We start from the raw sequence: 23,463 nt of genomic DNA, 5'->3' as shown, positions 1-23,463 counted from the left end.
CACTGACACATTATGCCTGGGGACATAAAAATAGGGCGGTTGGAATTCATCACTCAATTCTTTTTGTCATCATGGATATAAGTCACTGCCAGTTGATTTTGGAAAGAGGACACGGGAAGCATTTCTGTGTCTGGGGGAGCTGGGAGAGATAGCAGTCATAATAATAATAATAATAATAATAATAATAATCTTTATTTATATAGTGCCATATTCCACAGCGCTTTACATTCAGAGGTTCATATTCAACATTCATAAGTAACATAGATAAAGATAATACAATAATTAAAGCAACAATAATGACAACCCTGCTCGTAAGAGCTTACAATCTACAATGAGGTGGGGGTGACACAAGGTACAGAGGCTTATTTACAATGATGGTCCAGCCATCTTGAGGGGATGAGGGATAGATAAAGGCTGCATGAGCTAGTCACCAGCCAGTATCTATAGTGCTTTTGGGTTTGGTGGAGACTTATGTTTGGAGAAATAAGGAATGGGCTATAAGAATATAAAAGGACTTCGATTAGGGAACGTGATAGGCCGCAGTAAACAGGAGTGTTTTTAGGGAGCACCTAAACTGTGTAAGTTGTGGTTCGTCCTAATTTCTTGGGGTAGAGCATTCCAAAGAATAGGTGCAGCTCGGGAGAAGTCTTGAAGCTGGGAGTGGGAGGTGCTGATTAGTGCTGATGTTAGTCGAAAGTCGCTTGCGGAGTGTAGAGAACGGGTAGGCCAATAAACAGAAATGAGGGAAGAGATGTAGGGGGGTGCTGCACTGTGGAGAGGCTTGTGGGTGAAAACAAGCAATTTAAATTGGATCCTATAATTCATGGGCAGCCAGTGCAATGACTGGCACAGAGCGGTGGAGTCTGAGTAACGATTAGCCAAATAGATGACCCAGGTTGCAGCATTAAGGATGGACTGGAGAGGGGAAAGTCGAGTGAGGGGGAAGCCAATTAATAGAGAGTTACAGTATTCAAGGCGGGAGTGGATCAGGGCAACCAACTGAGGGTTTTTGTTGTTTCCAAGGTGAGAGAGGGGCGGATTCTAGAGATGTTCTTTAGGTGCAAGCGACAAGAGTGGGCAAGAGATTGCATATGGAAGGTGAAGGAAGGATTGGTGTCAAAAACAACGCCCAGACAACGCGCCTGCTGGCTCGGCGTTATTGTGGTGCCACACAAGGAGAGAGAGATGAGTAGATAGCGGGAGCAGAAGAAGTTCCGTTTTGGAAAGGTTGAGATTCAGATAGAGAGCGGACATGATGTTAGAAACTGCAGCCAGACAGTCACTGGTGTTCTGTAGTACAGTGGGGGTATGGTCAGGGGATGAGGTGTATAGTTGTGTGTCATCAGCATAAAGATGGTACTGAAAACCAAATTTGCTGATGGTCCGTCCAATTGGGGCTGTGTAGAGAGAGAAGAGAAGAGGGCTAAGGACTGAGCCCTGAGGAACCCCAATAGTGAGAGGAAGGGTGGGGGGGAGAAGGGGAGCCATCGAACAATACGCTGAAAGAGATATAGGTAGGAGGAGAACCAGGAGAGAGCAGTGTCCTTTATGCCGATTCAGCAGACAGCTATCTTATGTGTATGGCCACCTTCAGGCTTATGAAATGTATTGTACTCCTCCTACCAGTGATAGAAAGTTGAAGTTTGTTGGCCCCAATGAACCACTCCCAAAGGCCCCCAACTGTTACAAGTCTTTAATAGTATCGGTCTTCTCATATAGGTCAAAGGACCTTTTGGGCTGCCTTAGGGTTCAGAGCACGGGTTCAACTTCAACCCCTGTAATCCCTATAGAAATGCCCTTGCCTTTTATATAATATATTAAAGGCCATATTGTTATATCCGAACATAATTTGGAATTTATTTTTAATCTAAGCAAATCTCTAAACATCCCTTTGTACTCCCTGGATAGTGGCATTCAATGTAATTTGGAAAACTTGTGTTTTTACTTGTAATGTTAGGTAAATACATAGAGTACAGATATATCTTAGTGAAGAATTGTGCTTACTAAGTATATTGATGTATATTCATGTTGGAAATACTATATTGTATCCCAGCACAAACATGTCAGGAACATTGTTCAATTCCCAGCCTGAATTTTATTTCCTGGTGGTCCGGCCTTTTGTTCTCTCCAGACATTAATCACTCTGGGCCCACAAAGACTTGCAATAAATGATGTGGTCTCAGCCCACTATTTATTAAATTCCACTCGAATCATGCAAATGGCTCAAAATAAGAATAAAAAAGGAAATAAATAATCTGCGTCCGGTGAGCCATTGATATCCTGTTTAGACGCAGTAGCCGATTTCGCTTTCTAATTCGGCCTGCTAATGTAACCAAGATGTTCCCTTCAATGAATCCCTCATTTATCCAACCGCATACTATCTGAGCTCTAGAATTGATTTTGTTAATTCAGCGGCAGATGCAAGGCCTGACATCACTCTGACCCTTCCATTCATAAAAAGCAATTCCTTCACTTTTGCCTTCATCTTTTTAGGCGGAAGGGCTCAATCTGTTTAGAGGAAACTAGTAATGCAGATGATGTAGTAATCTGGTCAAGCGTGTTCACAACTAGATAAAGCGATCGAAGTCACTAAACTTTTTGTAGCAACAAAGAATAATTTAGTCTGTACCATTCTAAAAATGTATAGGCAATGAACTTAATAGTTTAAAAGTATATATGCCATATATGTGTTTTTTTAATTTTAAAGTAATTTTACTTTTTCTGTCTTGTGGTATTTGCTACAAATTCATCAAAATGGTGCACGTAGTTCATGAATTGTAGCCTAGTGTGGTCACTGATAGCATTCTTTGTGCACTTTTGGACTTTGGAGAGTTGCGACAGGCCAGAGCATTCTATATCCAGAGGGATTATTACGAAATCGGGATACATTTCTTCCGACTACTACTGATCTAGGAGACTATGTCATCAATTAGATTTAGTGATCAACGTGGCGGTCATCACACACATCCTCATTTATGAACTGTCACAGACTTGAGAAATCATTGGCGGGATTGAATTCAGTGACTGGCGTGGCCATTACCTACATGCTCCCTCTTGACACATATATCAGTCATTAATGATATTCACATTTTTCGATTCTACAATTCATATATATCTAATTGGGTTTATACTGACATATATTTTTAAGTTTATAGACATCAGGGCAAGAGGTATATTTCTATATTTCGGTTTTAGTATATAAAAAATAGACATGAAGGGAATCTGTCAGCAGGTTTTTGCTCTGTAATCTGAAGACAGCGGGATATAGAGGCTAAAACACAGAATTCAGGGATTTGTCACTTGCCAAAGTGCATGCTGTTTACTGTGAAGGATTTATCACTAAAAGATTAACATTGCCGGACTAGTCCGGCAACTAAGCAGCTCACTGTCTATGGACTTTGTACACAGAGAGCCTGGTGTGGGCAGGGTTAGCTTTATCAGCTCTCCTTCATTCTATATCTAAAAGCTCTGATTATATCTAAGTGATACGTCATTGGCTTCATCATGCTGCTCTCAGATGAGCTAGCGAAAACCTGCTGACAGATTCCCTTTAGAAAAAGGTACAAATGTAAAGATGGAGCAAAACACCAAAGAATCAGACAACAAACAGGCGCAAATGCAATATTGAATTGGGCCATTAGTTTGAAAAACATCTACCACCATTTCTATTTTTCAGTGAAGCTACAGAGTTACTAACTGATACCCTTTCCATAGTCTTTAAATGCTAAGGCTATGTTCACATGTCCAATAATCATCCGTTAGAATGGATCCAGCAGCAATCAGTTGTCAAAAATGTTGTGCAGACACAACTTTTTTGTCTATTTTTAAAACACTGATTTCAGCTGGATCCGTTTTTTTTTAACATTGAAGTCTATGGAAAATGGATCTGTTAATTAGCCATCCGTTGTTCTCCCATTTGAAACGGATCCATTTTTTGCATAATGGAGATGGAAAAACATATATTTAACATATATTACTGGACATGTGAACTTTTCAAGTAGTCATCTATTTGAAACTGATCCAGTAAGAAAAAATGTATCAGTTTCAGATGGGAGAACAACAGAACAACACATGGCTAATTAACGGATCCTTTTTCCATAGCCTTCAAAGTTAAAAAACGGATCCAGCTGTCCGTTTTTTAAAAACGGACAGAAAAGTTGTGTCTGCCCAACATTTTTGTCAAAGGATTGCTGCTGGATCCATTCTAACGGATGATTACTGGACATGTGTACATAGCCTTAAAAGTATCACCAGGATCTCACAGTCCCTACTTTAAAATAAAGAAAACTTTATCCAATAAGTATTAAAAAATTATTTTTGTCATATATATCTAATGGTCTAGGCATATAGTTGTATACATGTGTCTAATTGTTTGCTAGGCCCTTGTAATATGTGGTTTATATCTACATGTAACTTTAAGGTAACGCAATATTTTGTAATACTGACATGCTACCCACTTGCTTTGAAAACAATTACAGTTCACTCGTGAACTGGAGATTTGTATGAGGCCTATATAAATACAAATATAAGGGAATAAACCCTCTATGTCTATGTAAGAACTCTTATACCAACAGCATACAGTAGTGATCTATTACAATGTACTGTACAATACAGCTAGTCAGCAGCTCCTAACATAGTAAAATCCATGTGCAGGTGCTAATCTGAAGACCAGCATGTCCAGAGGATATCCGGGCAAGCAGGGTGAGAACTTGTAAACTCTATGCAGATGTTACGCTGGTGGGATTTGAGCCTGCAGCCTCGGGGCTGTAAGGAGGCAGTGCTAACCATTGTGCCCCTTTCAATGCCCATAATGTCTTACTATTACTTTATATTTTCCTGCACAATGAGCAGAATTCTCTTTTTACTGTATGTATGTTACTTGTCTGCGATCGTCTGGCTCCTCTAAGCTAACACCCAACATGGAAGTCTGCTCTGTTTATCCTTCCGAATAATTAAAAGCTGCTGCAAGAATAACTGTTTATGATAGTACAGCTTGTACAGTTCAGGTTGGTCAGCGACAATCAAACCACCCACACTTCTACTTCCGAATGAAGAAACTTGTCAGGTCGCATGTTAACAGAGAGAAACCGTTGTAAAAGAATAAAAAACATGTTTGATTGATTACACTTTTCATTTCACCAAATTGCCATACTGTGCCAGCGCTCTGCTCTGTTCTCATTCAGTTTCATCGAGAAGAGAGTTCCTTGTGGTTAACACTTTATGGCCTATAGGTTTTTGCAGACTAGCTCTCTAAAACAAGAAGATTTCATTTAAGGGGTTATTCTCAACACAGATCTTCAGGACCCCATCACTCCCCAGCTTCCCAGCTTTCTGCTTGTTGGGAGTGATATAGTCCTGATGATTGACAGGTCAGACCACAAACTTGTGCACTCTCCAATGGACAAGTAGAGCAGCTTTGCCTCTGGAGCATCGGAAGGAAACCGGCTTGAGAGCAGAACTTGTAAACTCAATAGCAAAGAGCTTGCAAGCGCTAGGCTCCTTGTCTAGAAGAGTAGCTACCGCTGATAGACCATACAGGTGGCCGGTAACCTAACTAACAAGCTTAAAATAATACAATCTTAAAATCCCGTTCTCAAGAATGGAGAAGATTATTAAATCACAAATACATTGCAAAGTTGCTTGTTTTTATAAGGACTTTGCAACTTTAACTGTTAATATTATTGAGAATAACCCTTTACATTTATCTTCACATGTATCGGATTTGTTGCAGAGATTTCAATGACCTATTTCATATATCTAAATGAGTTGTTGCCATAAAATATGCATGTTTTTAAAAACTCCATTCAGATCTATGGGACAGTTCAAATTTTTGCCACAAGTTTACCATGTGTGAACACACCCTTCCAAAAATCTGCAATAACTTTACTATTACTAGTTTTTTGTGAGTTGTGTATTAACGGACCCTAAGTTAATATTTCTCTCATGCTGTTTCAGTAGATTGTCCCTTTAATTTTATATATTTTAAATTGTTTTCTTTTAGTTTAACAGAAAAGGTAACAATTTAACGGACATAGTCACTGAGGAAGCGGACAGGACATCCGTGAAACGCGTATGAATGTAGTTTATTAATAAAAAATATTTCCATTAACCCTTTGCTCATCGGATCATCGTTTCATACGGAGGAGCGCAGATATCTATACACCTTTCTTCTGCCATATCCACCTGTTGATGTACCATGGAACCCTGATTTGGGCTGGTGTTGTCTGCAGCTCTCTACCCAAGCGCCTACATGTGTTGTGCATTAACACTACTCTAAGAGGTGAGCAACTTATCTGCATATATTATTATTTGTCATTTGGTAACGGCACCATCTGCGCCCCTTTCTCTATTTCTTTTTCCATAGTATCAATTAAATAGGCATCTCCAAAAATAATAAATTATTCACTGTCTAATCCAACTGGAGTAAATTTAAAACATAGCTTTTAATATTTCAGTTAAAAATGCAGTAGTAACATAATTAAACACAATTATTCTCCCAATACCAGAGATATTAACCACTAAGTCCTATTAATATTGGTTGATCAATAAAAATATATTAGTGTTATAGGTCTATATTAGTATATTGATCACTAGATCTCAATTGTGATATACAGTATCATATTACCTACAGCTCAATAGGGACTACAAGTGCTAAAATAGTTCCCGAGATACTGACCACTAAATCCTATTCCCTCATTGTTTGATCAATCTAAATATTACTAACATAAATGCTATAGGTATGTATTAATATATTGATCCCTAGGTCTCAATTGAGACTCAGTATTGTATTACCTATATCTCACTAAGGACTACAGATGACAAATTTGTTTATATCTTGAACACAAAGTGGTCTAATAAGGAGTATTATTCCCTAATGCTTCACTCCTTTAAAAACTAGCTGACACCTGTCATAAATAGCACTGGTCCTAGAGAGATAGCCCTGGCACTAAAGAGATAGCCCTATGCATTTCTTTAATCATTGGTTACTGCTTTGAATGATCAGGGGCTAGTAGTGTGTACATATACATATAATAGAGAGGAAATATAATAAATCATGTTATCGATAAATCAATATTAATAGGACTTAGTGGTTAATATCTCTGGTATTGGGAGAAGAATTGTGTTTAATTATGTTACTATTGCATTTTAACTGAAATATTAAGAGCTATGTCTTAAATTTACTCCAATTGGATTAGACAGTGGGACATACTGAGGTCTGTGGTGACCATACTGTATTGGGCTCTGCTTTGACCAATCTGTATAAGGTGCTGTGGTGACCATATTGTATTGGGGGCTGTGGTGGACATCATACTGTATATTGGGGGCTGAGGGTTTATTGGTGGGGAGCGGGGGTCGCCAATGACTTAATCTGCCTAGGGCACCAAAATACCTTGTTCCGCCCCTGCGTGAAAGCAACAGACTTGCGTGATGGCCAGAGTTGTAATCTCCCAGCCTTAAAGTGACCTAGTTAGCTAAAAAAAATTGCCTATAGATAGCACAGGTATACAGTGATTTTGGTGCCAGCGATGTCTGAATGGTTTTATATTAGGTTATGGTGGTGATTAAGAATATGACTTTGGTTTTGCCAGATTGGCTCTAGTTTCTGAGATATTTAACAGTTAATTAATTACAGTAGAATTTTTTCTTCAAGAAGTCACTTTTATAGCATTGCAAGCCTACAAATTGAAATACAAAATAATTATATGGGATATTTAATTACCTAAGACACTGTTAAAGAGTCAAAAGACCAAAAGCTATTGCATTTGTTATCACACACAAGTCGCATTGGGGGAATGCAATATTTTCATGAATGAATTATCTAAAAAACAAGAACCAATTCAGCAAAAGTAATGGCATTTTTGAATTCAGCACCCTCAAAATACCCGTCTCCGGCTACGCCAATGGAATAGTAGCCACGGCCGGATATTGCAGATCGACCCCCTATTTGAATCAATAGGTGGTGAATGTGCAGTACATGGCCATGGCCACTATGCAGATGACAGAGCTGTGCTGTGCAGCTCTGCAACTCAGAACATCCGGCTACCACCGGCATCTCGAATGGCTGATTAGCGGGGGTGCCAGGTGTCACACCCCAACCGATCAGATATTGATCACCTATCCTAAGGAAGGCCAATAATATAAGTCTCAGACAACCCCTTCAATGCAAACCTATCACAACCTTGATAGAGTTGATAGGAATATGAAACACATAGCACGTCTGACCATTAATGAGTCGTCAATGACTGATTGAAATATAGGCATATATATTAGGGCGTAGAAAAGACTTTGAGCATCAGAACAGTTCAAAATGGTTAACACAAAGCAAATTGCAATGTTTCAGGCAAGAAAATGATATCTTGTGATAACCACATTGGCTTGTGTGCCTCCAAATACCAAGTGAATCTCATTATATGAGCTAGTTCAGCCAGCCCACATAACCAACTAAATCTGGCATTAAACAAATACAATTTATGATACGAGCAATGTTTTAGCTATTGGCTCTATGCTCATAAATGAAGTAATCAGGAAAAAACATATAATATAATACGATTCTACTAGATCAAAATAACCAATGACCTCCATATAGCTGGCATATCCAACATCCATTACATGCCATATAGATAGCAAATACATATCCTCTAACTAATTGCTGTGCACACAGACTCTTTTGATAATTGCAGTCATTTACTTATTCATGAAACATATATGTGGCCATTCTAATGGAGGGATGTTTGCTTATCTAATAAGAAAGGCAGAATATAGATAGTAATGACATTACTACTAAGTGCTTTCCGCCATCTGTGGTAGTTGGTAAAGACTGTGACATTCTCAGGATTTAATAAGAAATACAGTTCTTCCTGTTTACTACCTTATAATGCAGCTCATCATTGAAGCTGACGTCTTCATTGGTAAAAAACCCTTCTAATTCTTCACCTGCCTAAGATTGCTTCCAAACTAATATTATAAGATAAAATAGAAACAATGCATATGTTTCTTGACGAAGGTGCCCAAAGGATCATTTAACCACTTTACAACCAGCCTTCAATCATATTCAAAGCTATTGATCTTCTTTTCCTTTTCAATAAATCTCCTCTAATAATTTGTAAGAAACTCACGATCCTACCATAATACTGTACATAGATTTGCTTTGCACAAAAAAAGTACATCCTACAATGGTTTAATGTAAGATCCTCTGCTGCTGGAATTCTTGATATTTATTACAAGGCTAGATCCTGCCTGGAGATTGGGATGTTTGCACTCCATAAAAGCAGCAAGTGAATACTAATTTATCAGCAGGAGACTAGATCAATATTGACACCCGTCATTGACTCTGTAGTTCTGCTGTGAAATGCAAATTACACAGTCTATCAATTTCTTCTCCAAGATGGCGCCATTATCTACTTTAGATATTCAGTACATAGATATAGTAGTTTGCTTTAGATTTTGGACACAGGTAAATAGGTTTCTCACCTCTCGTTATACTTATTACAAAATAAAATATACCCCAAAAGTAATGTGCTTTTCCTTTTGAACGTGTTTTCATAAATTCCAGTGCTACTTTACTAGATAATGATTAATATTTGTATGTTATCAAAATCTAATGGCATTGTTTCCATCATTAATGAGGTTTTATACTTCTAGGGTAAATTCACACTAGGATTTTTCCAGTTCTGTTCAAAAACACCAGAAAAAAGTACTCAAATAATCTTTTTATTAATTTCTATGGTAAAAACGGCTTGCTGGTCAGGGTTTTGAGCGCCTTTTACACACTTCAGGCTTTCAAAAACAGCAAGCATTTAAAAGGAGCGACACATACTGTAGATTGTAAGCCAATAAGGGCAGGGTTCTCTTCTTTTCTGTACCAGTCAGTTTGCTTACTTTATTTTATATATGTTTTATTTATGTTATTTGTTTTTAACCTTTTTCACATGTACAGCAACCTGGAATTTATGGTGCTTTTAAAATTATTATTAATAATAATGTCCATTCTTCAGGCATTTACTGCTATGAAGATGCAACTGGAAGGCTAAAAAATGCCCAAAGAATGACTGAACGTCTTTTTGAAAATTTTGTAAACACTTTCCTTTACAAAAACTATAGCGTGATACTTATTTATTGCTTAATAAATGTCAAAAAACATCTGAAGATTGAAAACAAAAGCTAAAAAAAAAAAAAGTCTAAAAATATATTTAAGAAAAGCAGCCAACAAAATATTTACTAAATGCTCCAGGGGTTAACATAATGTTAACAAAAACGCTTCAGGATTTAAAAAAAACTGTAAAAATGCCAGAGACAAGGGTCAATTCCTGAATAGAGATGAGCAAACCCGAAGTTTAAAGTTTGGAGTTCATACCGGACACTTAGTGTCTGGTGCTAAACTCCGAACACGGACTTCTCCCAGAGAGAGAGAATTTTCCAGCTCCAAAGTTCAGGTCTCCATAGATTTCAATGGGGTTCGGGTTTAGGTTCAAGTTTGAGTAAAGTCCTGGTATCCGAACCGAACTTCGGACTAAAGTTTGGTCTGGTACCAGAACCTGAACTTCAATGGGTCCGTTCATCCCTATTCCTGAAGCTTCTTCCACTTGAAAAACAAAAGTTTTTGACCACAGTAAAAAAAAGTAGTGTGAATGTCATTTTGTTCCCATATTCATCATGGCTTCCATTTATAATGAAAGCCGAAATGCTGTACCTGATCTGTTGTACCCTGAATTGCAAGAATTTTTCACATGAGCAGTTTATACTAGAATTTGTTGGGGCGCTGTCATAGTTTCTGTTGTTTTGATAGCAAAAATAGAGCTTCCTGCTGCAAATGTGATGGAATTGCTGATGGACAGCAGTGGGAAACAGTCTTACATGTTGTAAGGATAAGCTTTCCCAGCAGTTGATACCCAGTTTCACATTGAAAATTAATAGACTTTTTATCTCAATGACAATGAACATAAACGTACCTTTCGTGGTTTTACTTTATCATGATGATCGTACTGGAAAATACCTTTGTAGCTAAGTCCCAACCACCAGGGGATTCCTTGTTTGTCCTGTAAAAAAGACGAAATACTGAAAAATGTATATAGAATAAATGAAATTGCATAAATGGTCCATGGTGCTGTCTATGAACTTGCTTAAACGAAAGTTCCCTGATGAATTTCACTTCTTGGTAGCCATTTTATACCTGTCGGATATGGTACCATCGAAACATGAAATCTGTTGTATATGTCTCATTCCAGCACAACTTCCCACCAATGCTTAAGCCTTGGGCTAAAACACAGACTTTGACAGAGACACATGTCTTGCGGCCAAAGTTCCCTATCTGACGCTGCTACATCAGTGCACAAACACCCAAGTTATTCTGCTTTTGCAAATCCTACTTTAACATTCACCACTGGACTTTAGGAAAGCACTGCAAACTATCAAAGCTGTCAGACAATTTTCCTATTAACCATATCAACATGAGGAGTACATCTGGCTTATGAATGAAGGACCATGTCATGTGAAAATCTATTACTCATCCTATGTAATGTAAGAAATTAGTAATGGAAGTCTCCTGTGGGATCTTAGCTATTTTCTTATCAATAATTCAACAATGTTCTTCTGTAGACCAGACAATTAGTCTGGAAAGTAGGGAGTGAAAACACATAATGGAGGAGGATGTAGGGACCAAAGGTCATCCTATCCATCTGCTATAGCCCTGAGATTTCTGCTGGTTATATTAAAGAACATATCGGCATAGTAAGAAAGAGGTGTGTAAACTCATTTTTCCAAAACAGAACTTGGCCAATTGTTCAGAGTGTGGAACTGATTGTATTTTTCAATATGACGCATTATTCACCGATGAATAAGGGATGTCACTAAGAAACGTGACAGGTTGAAACTTTGGTGCTATCATGCGTCTGCTTGCCTCCGTTCTTCATAAAGTATCAAGAGACTGTAAGATTTACAAGGAATCTGTTACCAGGCTTTAGCTACCCCACCTGAAAGCAGCAAGATGTGGGGGCAAAGAACATGATTCCAGCGATGTGTCATTTACAGAAAGCTGCCAATCAATGGTGGGGGAAGTGTTACACAGAGCTCATGAATGTGGAGCATGTTTACTAGTCATCTAGGGATAAAAATCAGTATTGTATCAAATGGATAATAGCAAAACTACGTCAAACAGCCCAGTAAGTTATACATAGCTGGAATCAGGGTCTCTGCACCTACATTATGGTGTGATCAGATTAGGTAGCAAAATCCTAGTGACCGATTCCCTTTGAAACAGTTGGGTTTGCTATAAGTGAGATAGTCTTGGCATGACCATTTACTAGTGCAGTATCAGGACTGTGGCAGAATGAAACCAAACTTTTAATTATGTTGCCTAAATTTGTGCTGTGATCCATGTCACACTACAGAAATATATATATAGCTTATGAAAGATATATGGTAATATTACAAATACCATGTGAACAGTGGACCTGTACAGTAGGATATCTTAATAGACTAGTGATCAGCTTATTTTACCGAGGGATGATGGTGTTCGTACAATCCCTTATTATATGTTACATGTAAAGCCCTCATTTAGGTGGAAAGCTTACCTTAACTGCATAATAATGCACTCCATACGTGGGAAGGGATTCTACAATACTCATATAACTGGAACATAAAAATAGAGATGTGAGATTTGGTTTAATACGATAATTCAGGTCTAATGTTTTCCATTTAAGCTGATGTAATTTTTCTTCTGCCTACGGTCAGATTCAGACAGGCAATAGTACAGATGCAAGTTTTGTATTATGGCCAAGACTTAATAAAGTCAGTATTGTAAAACAGAACTTAGATCATCACAGGTTTCTAATGAATCGTTATCTTATGAACTGCAACAATTCCTTATAATTACAAATATAGCATTATCTCACTGGTGATACTTCTTAAGGGTATGAGTCAATTCAGAAAATGTTGCATTTTTTTACCACAATGTCTTAAATTGCATCAAAGAATCATAGAAAAACTGACAAAGTATATATGTACAGTACATGAACATAATCTAAAGAAGACAATAGGGGAGAGGTGCTAAGCTAAACACAACTGCCATTACAAAACACTGTCTTACATGCATTGCACCGCATTTACTATGTATTTTAGACACTTTCCATGCTTTGTCTGATAAGAGGGTATGGCTTTGCAGGAAAAGGGTGCTAAGTTGTATGCCAAAAATGCTTCAAAATTCTGGTAAAAATAACTGGCTCAAAATAAGCTATAGATTTAGACTAACCAATTGAATCATCCAGCATGAGACACTATGATAAATTTGGTGTTACACTATCTGTAATCACTGTAGCCCACCCCCTACCATACACAACACCTCAATACAGACAAGTGTATGTTCTGTATGGGGATATGGACATGCCCCTCTGCCAGACAGGAGTAATTCACCCCCAGAGAGTTGCTTCTCTCCCGGGAGAACAAAAGGAACGTGCGTGCATATAAATACAAAATATCTGATCCTTCTCTCCCCCATCATGTTCTGTCGGGGGAGACATAAGAGTACCTCATAGGCATTACAGTGTATGGGGCCATAGGACACCGTACTGCTAGATAGCTGCCCACAAATACTTACTTCACAATAGCTTGTCCTCTACTTTGTCCATTGAGTTTCTTGTAATATTCTATAACTCTGTCCTCACTAGGAAAGAATAACAGAAATTAGCCATTAGATATGTTTAGGTTTTACATAAATTTATTGACTAGAAATAAAATGTTTCAAACATGTGGAAAATGCTGAAACTGAAGTATAGTGAAATATAGTCGCCCACTAGCCATAATTTGCAGAGGCATACAGAGACTGTAATGTTTAGCGTAATATTCCTTTCCTGGGGGTCTTACTTTTTAAACTAGCGGCCAAATGCATAATATACCACATATTCACACCCTTTGATTCAGATCTTAATTTCAAGTCAGAATATAAAATGCTAAAATAATAATAATACAATAGTAACAACGACAATAATAATCACCAGTTCACGATTGGTGATCTAGTACTCTGAAGATCTGTGGAGTAATATAGTCCATGATAGGTAACTTTCATGGGATTCATATCTGTATGAGCTAAAACACCTACGAATATATCTAGAAATGTTCAGAGGCTCCAAGTGACCCAGCTACCTTTAGAGACCCATGCTCTACAGAACATCTCATGTTGTAAGTCATATGACTCACACTTTTTTGTTGTAAACTATTGATTTAGCTTTACTAATGTCTTTCTTTGCTTTCTAGGGCAATAAATGTGCAGACTTGTGCAGCTTTGTACATCAAGCATTTGCAAAGCTCATGAAACGTACTGTCATCTCAGCTGTTCCTTTCCTAACTGCTGCACTGTTAACAGTCCTCGGCAGCTGTGAGAATTCCTTGTCTGGAACTGGAACACCTGCCAATATTGAGGCTACACAATGTCGACAGACTGGCTCCTCCAGCAGAAATCATGTATCATCCCATACTCTTCCTAACATCATAGGTTACAACAAATAAACCATAGTCCCTAAAATGCTCTCATAGTGTACTACTTGTACCTAATATGTAGGATGCTATAATTTACATCACCATAATCTCCATTTTATAAGTCAAAACAATGGATCTTTTGCAAAACTAAGCTTATGGGTAAACTGTACCCCCTGCTTATTTGCTAAAATAAACTTGTGTAGAATATACCTAGCTCTTCTTTTTTTCATATATTTGACATGGCTGGTTTGTTTGTGCCCCATGCTTTCTATTACCTATTTTCACAGATCCACTTACATTCAGTATAGGAACCTGACAATCAGTAAAAACATTACAGCACACAACTTGGCTCCTATACCGAATACTGCAAATGTGGAAGCAGAGGAGGAGCTCCTACTACTAAGGAGGGTAGGACATGGAGAGCTTTCAGCAACAGTGTTTTCAGATATAAAAGAATAGAATACAATAGATATTAATTTGGATTTCTCTGAAATAACTTGAATCATGCCAGTGAATAACAATAGGGAGGGAAAGCGAAATCTGAAGGTAGGGGCACGTCTTTCTAGGGGGTTAGAAGTCCAAGTTACCCACTGAAATGGGTTTACAGTGACAAAGAGGAGCCAGAAGACCACAACCTCTGATTTTACTTACTCCTGCATTGAGTAGAAGCACTTCTCCCTCTTATTAAATGGTGCTAGTTTCTTTCAGCAGTGCAGGAGTTAATCTGTTCAGCTTTGAGTCTCTGTAGCTTTCTTCTTGGAGGTTCTCAGCTGTGCAGTATCAGCCACTCCCCTATTCTATATAGTCCCTGGTCTGGCAATCTGGATTGCCAGTGATAAGTCTTGTACTGCCTGGTGAAGGAGTGAAGGATTCGGATGTTCGATAGAGGTGTTTAAGGAGAGTTGTTCTGCGAATCTTGCTTGGTGTTTTGGCTGTGTGCATAGTCCCATTCTCTTCAATTTTTTTTACCTTCTTCATCCCTTCGGTGTCTCTCTCTGTTGTCTGTGAGTGCATACTTTCTGTGTTTGGTATTTTATTTTATCTCTGTATGTCCTTCCTTGTTAGTCTGATTGGTATATTTACATACACTATTCCTCCCTACTTCCCTGGGTAGGGGAGAGGACAGATAAGGGCTGATTTAGGAGAACAGCAAGATACGTGGCACCTGCATCTTCACCATCAGAAGTAAACTGAGGAACAGGGATAGATAAGTCTCCCTTATTGTTAAGGGGTATTCCCATCTCCAAGATCCAATCCCAATATGTAGTAGGTGTACTAATAGTAATATTAGCAAATATCTCCAATTAGAAATGTAGTATAGTATTTTTGATTCACTATCTCTCTTTCCTCATGTGCAGGCATTGCAGGACCTTAGGTATCCATGGTTACGTCCACTGATAAAGTCACAGTTAGTTACCTAGTTGCTAGTGTTCATAACCATGGATACCTAAGGTCCTGCGATGCCTGCATATGAGGAAAGAGAGATAGCGAATCAAAAATACTATACTACATTTCTAATTGGAAATTGCTAATATTATTATTATTACACCTACTACATATTGGGATAGGATCTTAGAGATGGGAATACCCCTTTAAGGACAGGGTAGGAGTCCTTGGTCCCGGGTTGTCAGCCAACAGCATTGTGACACCCACCACATTTCCCAAACATGGTTTGAGTGCAATGTCCCTTCTGGATTATACCAAATCACAACAACTTCAGATAGCCAGGCATCATAATCGCACCAATTAAAGGGTGTGCACAAATACGTGCATAAAACTGATTGATATGTTGTTATTAACATTTCATCAGTTTACAGTGAACATTTAGGATTTGTAGTTTAGTTATTAACACAGTATTTCTTGATACCATTATTATGAAAGGCATTATTACTGTTTAATGTAAGAAACATACAGATAAAAACATAATACCCCAAAACTGTAACATTACCAGTAGGCGAGGGAGGGGTGCTCTTTAAGGGCTTGTGTAGGAAGTGCTGGCAACTTCTTTAAATCTGTTCTTGTTAGTTCATCACTAGAAGGAGAGAAATGAAAGGAGGTCAGAAAACATAAAGTCACACGTTTGTTACCTGCACAACTGCCAGAATCCTGCCGAGTTATGGCTCATATCTTAGTTCTCCACCAGGTGTTACTATCTTGTACAGAATGGAGTAAAGGAAACCCATCATCTGTTTTGAAGTTTGCTTTTGAAGAAGATAAAACTGAGCCATGTAGAAAGCCACAGAATGAGCATATAAAGTATTAGCAGTAGACTAAAGGTTTTACATGCTGTACTTGTCAGATAATATAGTTCTAGGCTATTTAAAAATACAGATGTTCCTCCAAAATAGCTTTCATCATTTACAGGGGATTTCTGGTGAAAACAAGTCATCACCTATAAGCAGGTTTAGTGATTGCTGGGAGTCCGACCACAGGGACCGGTTCCGATTGGCAGAACGGGGAATTTTTATCCTCGTTACAAAATGGAGTGGCAGGTTGGATACCTGGCCGCCACTCCATTCATTCTTTATGGGGTTGTCAGATAAAGTGTTTGGAGCCACAGCACAATGTTTGGCAGCCACACAGGTTAAGCATGTACGCTGTCGCTCCATTCAAAAAGTGCTCTGTTCTGCCAATAGTGGGTGGATCCTAGAAGTCAGACCCCCACTGTTCAACTAGTTATCACCTACCCTGTGGACAGGCGATTTCTTGTTTTCACAAGACCACCCCTTTAATAATTTATTTTGTATCGCATAAGATTTTAGTGAGATAATTTGCCACCAAGGTATTGACACTCAAACAGCCAGAACTTAACACACACACACACACACGCGCACACGCACACATACACACACACACACATGCATACGCACACACATGCATACACACATGCATACACTTGTGGATGAAGTTTCATTAAGAAAGTGAAATTAGTGGGTTTAAAAAGGAGATACAAAAGTGGGACTTCTTTTTTTTTCAGTACAAGTCATCGGATGTTATTTAAGTGTTATAATATTATTCTCATTCAATAGCATACAGTATAACACTGGGCTAATTCAGTTACAAGGTATTATGATATGGGTGCAGTGAAATACAGCTTCATTGGCAAACAATGACTGAGTTCTTATTGGAACAATTACATTTATGATATGAGTAAAACAAACATAATTATGCTGCACTGGATTCTACTACGATTCAATAACAAAGTGCTGACCTGGGTTTCCTCTACAGAGTTCTAATAAAGAAATAATTATATTCCGAATATATCATGTGTCCAAGTATCTATAGCATGTGTACAGTGGTGAAAATAGCAGTCTCATCCAAGCTCCACTTCTGGAGGGGCCTCATACTCTGCTCCTATATTATTATTATTTTGAATATTGTAAAGAGTTGACTGTTTGATGAACACCAAGTTATATCTTTTGCATTAAGTCCCAAAAGCTGTAATCTAGGCCATTGACAAGTATAAAATCTGACAGGTTCATACTCATTCATGTACTCTAGGTATTTTCAATGGAGAATTTTATGACTGAGTCTATTTTATTTAAGTTTATCATATTAAGTTACAAATTTACATGTGTCTAAAGGCCCTTGTACACATTAGGCTAATGTCAGTTGAACCCACTGATATTGACAGGTTCGGCCAACAGACCAAAGTGTATCGGGGTATGGCCGACTGGTCATTAGGAGAGATATCAATAAGTCTTATCTGATTTTGGATTGCCAAATTCATTGTTCTCCTGGAAATAAGCCGTTCATCGGCGTGTCATCCAGCGACTTTCTTATAGAGAAGACAGGAGCGTTTGACCAAACAAGTGCTCCTGTGTATAAGAGAGTCGGCTGACATGGCTGTTGGCTGAATGAACAGCTGAAGTTGGGATCATCCAGCAGTCATCTAATGTGTATGGCCGGCTTATGTCTTAGTTATATACCAGAATGCAATGTGTTAACTTGAATAATGGTTTGACACTGTACAATGTAGCATTCTTCCAGCAAATCAGTAAGTGAAGGAATTAACTATCTCAGACCTTTGGCTCAGTAAAATGTGCATTTCTCCAAATATGTCCATCAAAAACTGCTGTGTGAATTAAATAGTAAAATAAAATAAAAAATCCAGTTAATAAAGTCATAAAATTAACTATAAATACAAAAATGGAATCCACATCTACACTATGTTTGTCTTGTACCACACTGTATGCAGTGTAAGCTTTTGTCCTTATACATAACAAATAACAGCAAATTATAGTGGCAACGCCAACAGAAGCCTAAGGAGTGTAAACCAGTATGGATGAGAAAATATTCAAGACAAAAGACACCTTTGTGGAGCCTTAGCCGTTTTCTTTGCAGCTTAAAGAATTCAGGTGCTTTCATACTTTCCCTATTGTTCCTTTATAGCATGTACCCTGTTATTAAAGAGCTGATATTAAAGGATCATACTTCAGTAATACTATTAGTTTCTGTGCACACAAAAAAACATTAAATATGCTGACTTGTTACGCTGTATTTCATGTTGGCATTTCACTGCAGATCCCTTAGTAACATGTTTCTCTTCTATAATGGTAGATCTAGTCCTCTCTAGGTATCTAAATCCCTGGATTATTGAACACAATCAATGATCTCCTCTTGACCCTAACCATCCAGCAGGGTGTTTTCTGTCATCTTAATGGTTTACAATGAAAAATGCAACCCGCAGCCTTGCAAAATACAAATGGGGCTACCTTTTCATTGTAGTCCACACCTTCTTTTTCTTCTCCTGTATTGAGTAGTGTGTAAAAGTCTGTTCACACAGGCTGACCTAGCTACAGATCAGCACCAAATGATCTATCACATACCTTTTAGTGCTCATAGACTGACATTATTCTTGGCAGCACAGGTCCTGTTAACACAGGATGATGTGCTGCCGTTGAGAATGATGATCTTTTGTGGAAACCAAAAGGTCATTTCACCCAACAAATAAGTGTTGGTCATTCGTCAGGTGATTGGCATTCTGTTTAGACTACACAACTATCATGAAATGAGCGTTCCTATGATCACTTGTTCATGATAATTGTGCAGTGTAAATTCATCTTAGGCCACAGACAAAACCAGGTGAGGAACAATCAGAGAAAAGGTATAATAGAAACAAGTCACCAATTCTGCATTTATCACCCACTCCTGGTTTTGGCTCCCACTCCTGCGAAAAAACACTGACCAAATACTGACAAAATACTGATAGTGGGGCCGTGGCCATAGAGCCATGTTTTCACTTATTCCATCATGCAGCTTTTTCTGGAAGAGAAAAGCTAAAGAGAAACTAGTGCAATAATTGATCCCATAGTTTGCAATGGGATCATTAATATTTATCCGGCACTTCAATTGTTGCTCCAAATACTTTAAGGAGTCGGATTAGAAAATGCTACTTCTTGAGTTTCTTGATCCTGCTCATCAGTGCAGTAGAAACTGTTGAAAAAGCCTGACGACAACTGATGAAGTTTTGACCTTGGATGAGGAACAAGAAAACTGATCCAGGTGGCATGGATATATGGAAACTCAGCCCAAGAGGGGAGCAGTGTGACTTTCACTTCTGCCTTCTTTATACATACAAGGAATTGTGGGAAATATATAGGTAAATTAATTTAGCTATGTACACTATTTATAGGAAAAACAACAAAGTAATTGTAGATAAAAAACCAACCCACTGTCTCATTCCCCATTATCCAGTAGACTGTAAGCCCGCAAGGGCTGGGCCCTCTCCCTTCTGTACCAGTCTGTCTTTGTTAGCTTGTTCATTTTAATCTTATACAGTTATATGAAAAAGTTTGGGCACCCCTATTAATCTTAAGCTTAATGTTTTATAAAAATTGGTGTTTTTGCAACAGCTATTTCAGTTTGATATATGTAATAACTGTTGGACACAGTAATGTTTCTGCCTTGAAATGAGGTTTATTGTACTAACAGAAAATGTGCAATCTGCATTCAAACAAAATTTGACAGGTGCATAAGTATGGGCACCCTTATTTTCTGGTTTTAAATACTCCTACCTACTTTTTACTGACTTACTAAAGCACTTTTTTTGGTTTTGTAACCTCATTGAGCTTTGAACTTCATAGCCAGGTGTATGCAATCATGAGAAAAGCTACTTAAAGTGGCCACTTGCAAGTTGTTCTCCTGTTTGAATCTCCTCTGAAGAGTGGCATCATGGTCTCCTCAAAACAACTGTTAAATGATCTGAAAACAAAGATTATGCAACATAGTTGTTCAGGGGAAGGATACAAAAAGCTGTCTCAGAGATTTAACCTGTCAGTTTCCACTGTGAGGAACATAGTAAGGAAATGGAAGAACACAGGGACAGTTCTTGTTAAGGCCAGAAGTGGCAGGCCAAGAAAAACATCAGAAAGGCAGAGAAGAAGAATGGTGAGATCAGTCAAGGACAATCCTCAGACCACCTCCAGAGAGCTGCAGCATCAACTTGCTGCAGATGGTGTCACTGTGCATCGGTCAACTATACAACGCACTTTGCACAAGGAGAAGCTGTATGGGAGAGTGATGCGAAAGAAGCCGTTTCTGCAAGCACGCCACAAACAGAGTCGGCTGAGGTATGCAAAAGCACATTTGGAGAAGCCAATTTCTTTTTGGAAGAAGGTCCTGTGGACTGATGAAACCAAGAAAAACACTTGCTACCCACAGTAAAATTTGGTGGAGGTTCCATCATGCTTTGGGGCTGTGTGGCCAATGCCGGCACCGGGAATCTTGTTAAAGTTGAGGGACGCATGGATTCCACTCAGTATCAGCAGATTGTTGACAATAATGTTCAAGAATCTGTAATAAAGTTGAAGTTACGCAGGGGATGAATCTTTCAGCAAGACAATGATCCAAAACACCGCTCCAAATCTACTCAGGCATTCATGCAGAGGAACAATTACAATGTTCTGAAATGGCCATCCCAGTCCCCAGACCTGAATATCATTGAACATCTGTGGGATCATTTGAAGAGGGCTGTCCATGCTCGGCGACCATCAAACTTAACTGAACTGGAATTGTTTTGTAAAGAGGAATGGTCAAAAATACCTTCATCCAGGATCCAGGAAATCATTAAAAGCTACAGGAAGCGACTAGAGGCTGTTATTTTTACAAAAGGAGGATCTACTAAATATTAATGTCACTTTTCTGGTGAGGTGCCCATACTTATGCACCTGTCAAATTTTGTTTGAATGCAGATTGCACATTTTCTGTTAGTACAATAAACCTCATTTCAAGGCAGAAACATTACTGCGTCCAACAGTTATTACATATATCAAATTGGAATAGCTGTTGCAAAAACACCAATTTTTATAAAACATTGAGCTTAAGATTAATAGGGGTGCCCAAACTTTTTCATATAACTGTCTCTGTATTTTGTATGTAACCCCTTTTCTTGTACAGCACCATGGGATCAATGATGCTCGGAAAATAAATAATAATGGTAATAAAAAAATTCCATGAACATTAAATCATTAGAGTAGCTCCATCATCAGATTTAACCATAGAAATTGCATACATAATTAAATAGATCTCTTAGACCTGATGACACTGGTGTACATATTGTGACTCTCCATGTCTGAATGGCTGAATAATCCTTTATGAACGTTTTCCTGTCAGATATTAACCCCTTTCTGACGTGGAGAGTAATAGTATCCCCCTGTTTGGTGCGGGCTCCGGCGCTGAGTCTGCACCTTTCCAGGCACATGTCAGCTGATCTATACAGCTGACATGTACTCTCAACAGCCGCGGGTGGAATCGCGATCCACCCGCTGCTGTTAACTAGTTAAATGCCGCTGACAATCTCTGACAGAGGAATTTAACTCGAGCTTCCGGGAAGCATGTCATTGGCCCCGCCCATCAGAATTCATTTTTTTTGGTTGCTGCAACATTGCAATAAAATGCAATAACGGGCGATCAAAACATCGTATCTACCCCAAAATGGTATCAATAAAAACGTCAGCTCAGCGCACAAAAAATAAGCCCTCACTCGGCGCCAGATCCTGAAAATTTGAGGCACTACAGGTCTTGGAAAATGGCACCATTTTTTTTTTAGCTAACTTTGTTTTTTTGTTTTCATCACTTAAATAAAAAAGAAACTTTACATGTTTGGTATCCATGAACTCGTAATGACCTGGAGAATAATAATGGCAGGTCAGTTTTAGCATTCAGTGAGTCAGTTTTAGCATTCAGTGAACGTGGTAAAAAAAAAAAAAAAAAAAAAAAACATTTGTGGAATTGCACTTTTTTTGCAATTTCACCGCACTTGGAATTTTATTCCCGTTTTCCAGTACACAATATGGTAAAACCAGTGATGTCGTTCAAAAGTACAACTTGTCCCACAAAAAATAAGTCCTCACACAGCCATATTGACAGAAAAATAAAAAAGTTATGGCTCTGGGAAGAAGGGGAGCAAAAAACGAAAACGCAAAAACGGAAAATGCGCCGGCCATTAAGGGGTTAAAATAAGCACTTAAAACTCCATCTGAACTAATAAAATGCTGAATCTGATGAATAATGCATACCGATGGGTAATGCCATGGCTTGCTACCGTCTCTCATCATTGTACAACACCAGTGAGTCATTTGTATCCATTTTGTTTCCTAGTTATACTGTGCCCAACAATACATCCATTCTAACAGAGTTGTCAAAAGCGTGTCCCTATATGATCGCTTTTAACAAGCACAAAACACTTACAGTAACCTGAGGGTTTTTCCGCTTTGGACTCCATTTTTGTTATGAGTAATCCGCAATGATAATCACAGGAACTTAGACTAGTAAATCCCTCTTTTTAATCGGAATACCTAGTACAATATTGGAACATGGGTTTGCATATTGCCATAAAATTATAATTTCTTTTTTTACAGTTAGGTGAAGACCCTCTTTAAGCAGTAGCAATTATTTTCCCATTTTAACTCCCCCCTTCCTTACAGTAAACTGCTGTGTACATGCCCAGTCGCAAACTTGAGGAAAGGAGCAGCAGCAGAGGAAACTATGGGA

At 38.4% G+C, this 23,463-nt stretch overlaps 1 protein-coding gene across 8 annotated transcripts in view; it reads right to left on the bottom strand.

Moving 5' to 3' along the window:
* FRMD4A (FERM domain containing 4A) overlaps nucleotides 1-23,463 on the bottom strand; it is a 494,181-nt gene that overhangs the window by 45,691 nt on the left and 425,027 nt on the right. For all 8 annotated transcript variants that reach the window (XM_073652365.1, XM_073652364.1, XM_073652361.1 and 5 more), the window contains 4 exons: nucleotides 16,418-16,501; nucleotides 13,592-13,657; nucleotides 12,570-12,627; nucleotides 10,950-11,036 (listed from right to left, as the gene is read on the bottom strand). In XM_073652365.1, the coding sequence (XP_073508466.1) occupies nucleotides 10,950-11,036; nucleotides 12,570-12,627; nucleotides 13,592-13,657; nucleotides 16,418-16,501 (295 nt within the window). The remainder of the gene's footprint in view (nucleotides 1-10,949; nucleotides 11,037-12,569; nucleotides 12,628-13,591; nucleotides 13,658-16,417; nucleotides 16,502-23,463) is intronic.

The sequence above is a fragment of the Phyllobates terribilis genome, unplaced genomic scaffold, assembly GCF_046119375.1.
Source record: "Phyllobates terribilis strain yellow unplaced genomic scaffold, ASM4611937v1 Scaffold_11__3_contigs__length_659146591, whole genome shotgun sequence".
Taxonomy (NCBI): Eukaryota; Metazoa; Chordata; class Amphibia; order Anura; family Dendrobatidae; genus Phyllobates; species Phyllobates terribilis.
The sequence above is the reverse complement of the archived record's forward strand: the minus strand, read 5'-3'. Positions and strand labels throughout refer to the sequence as shown.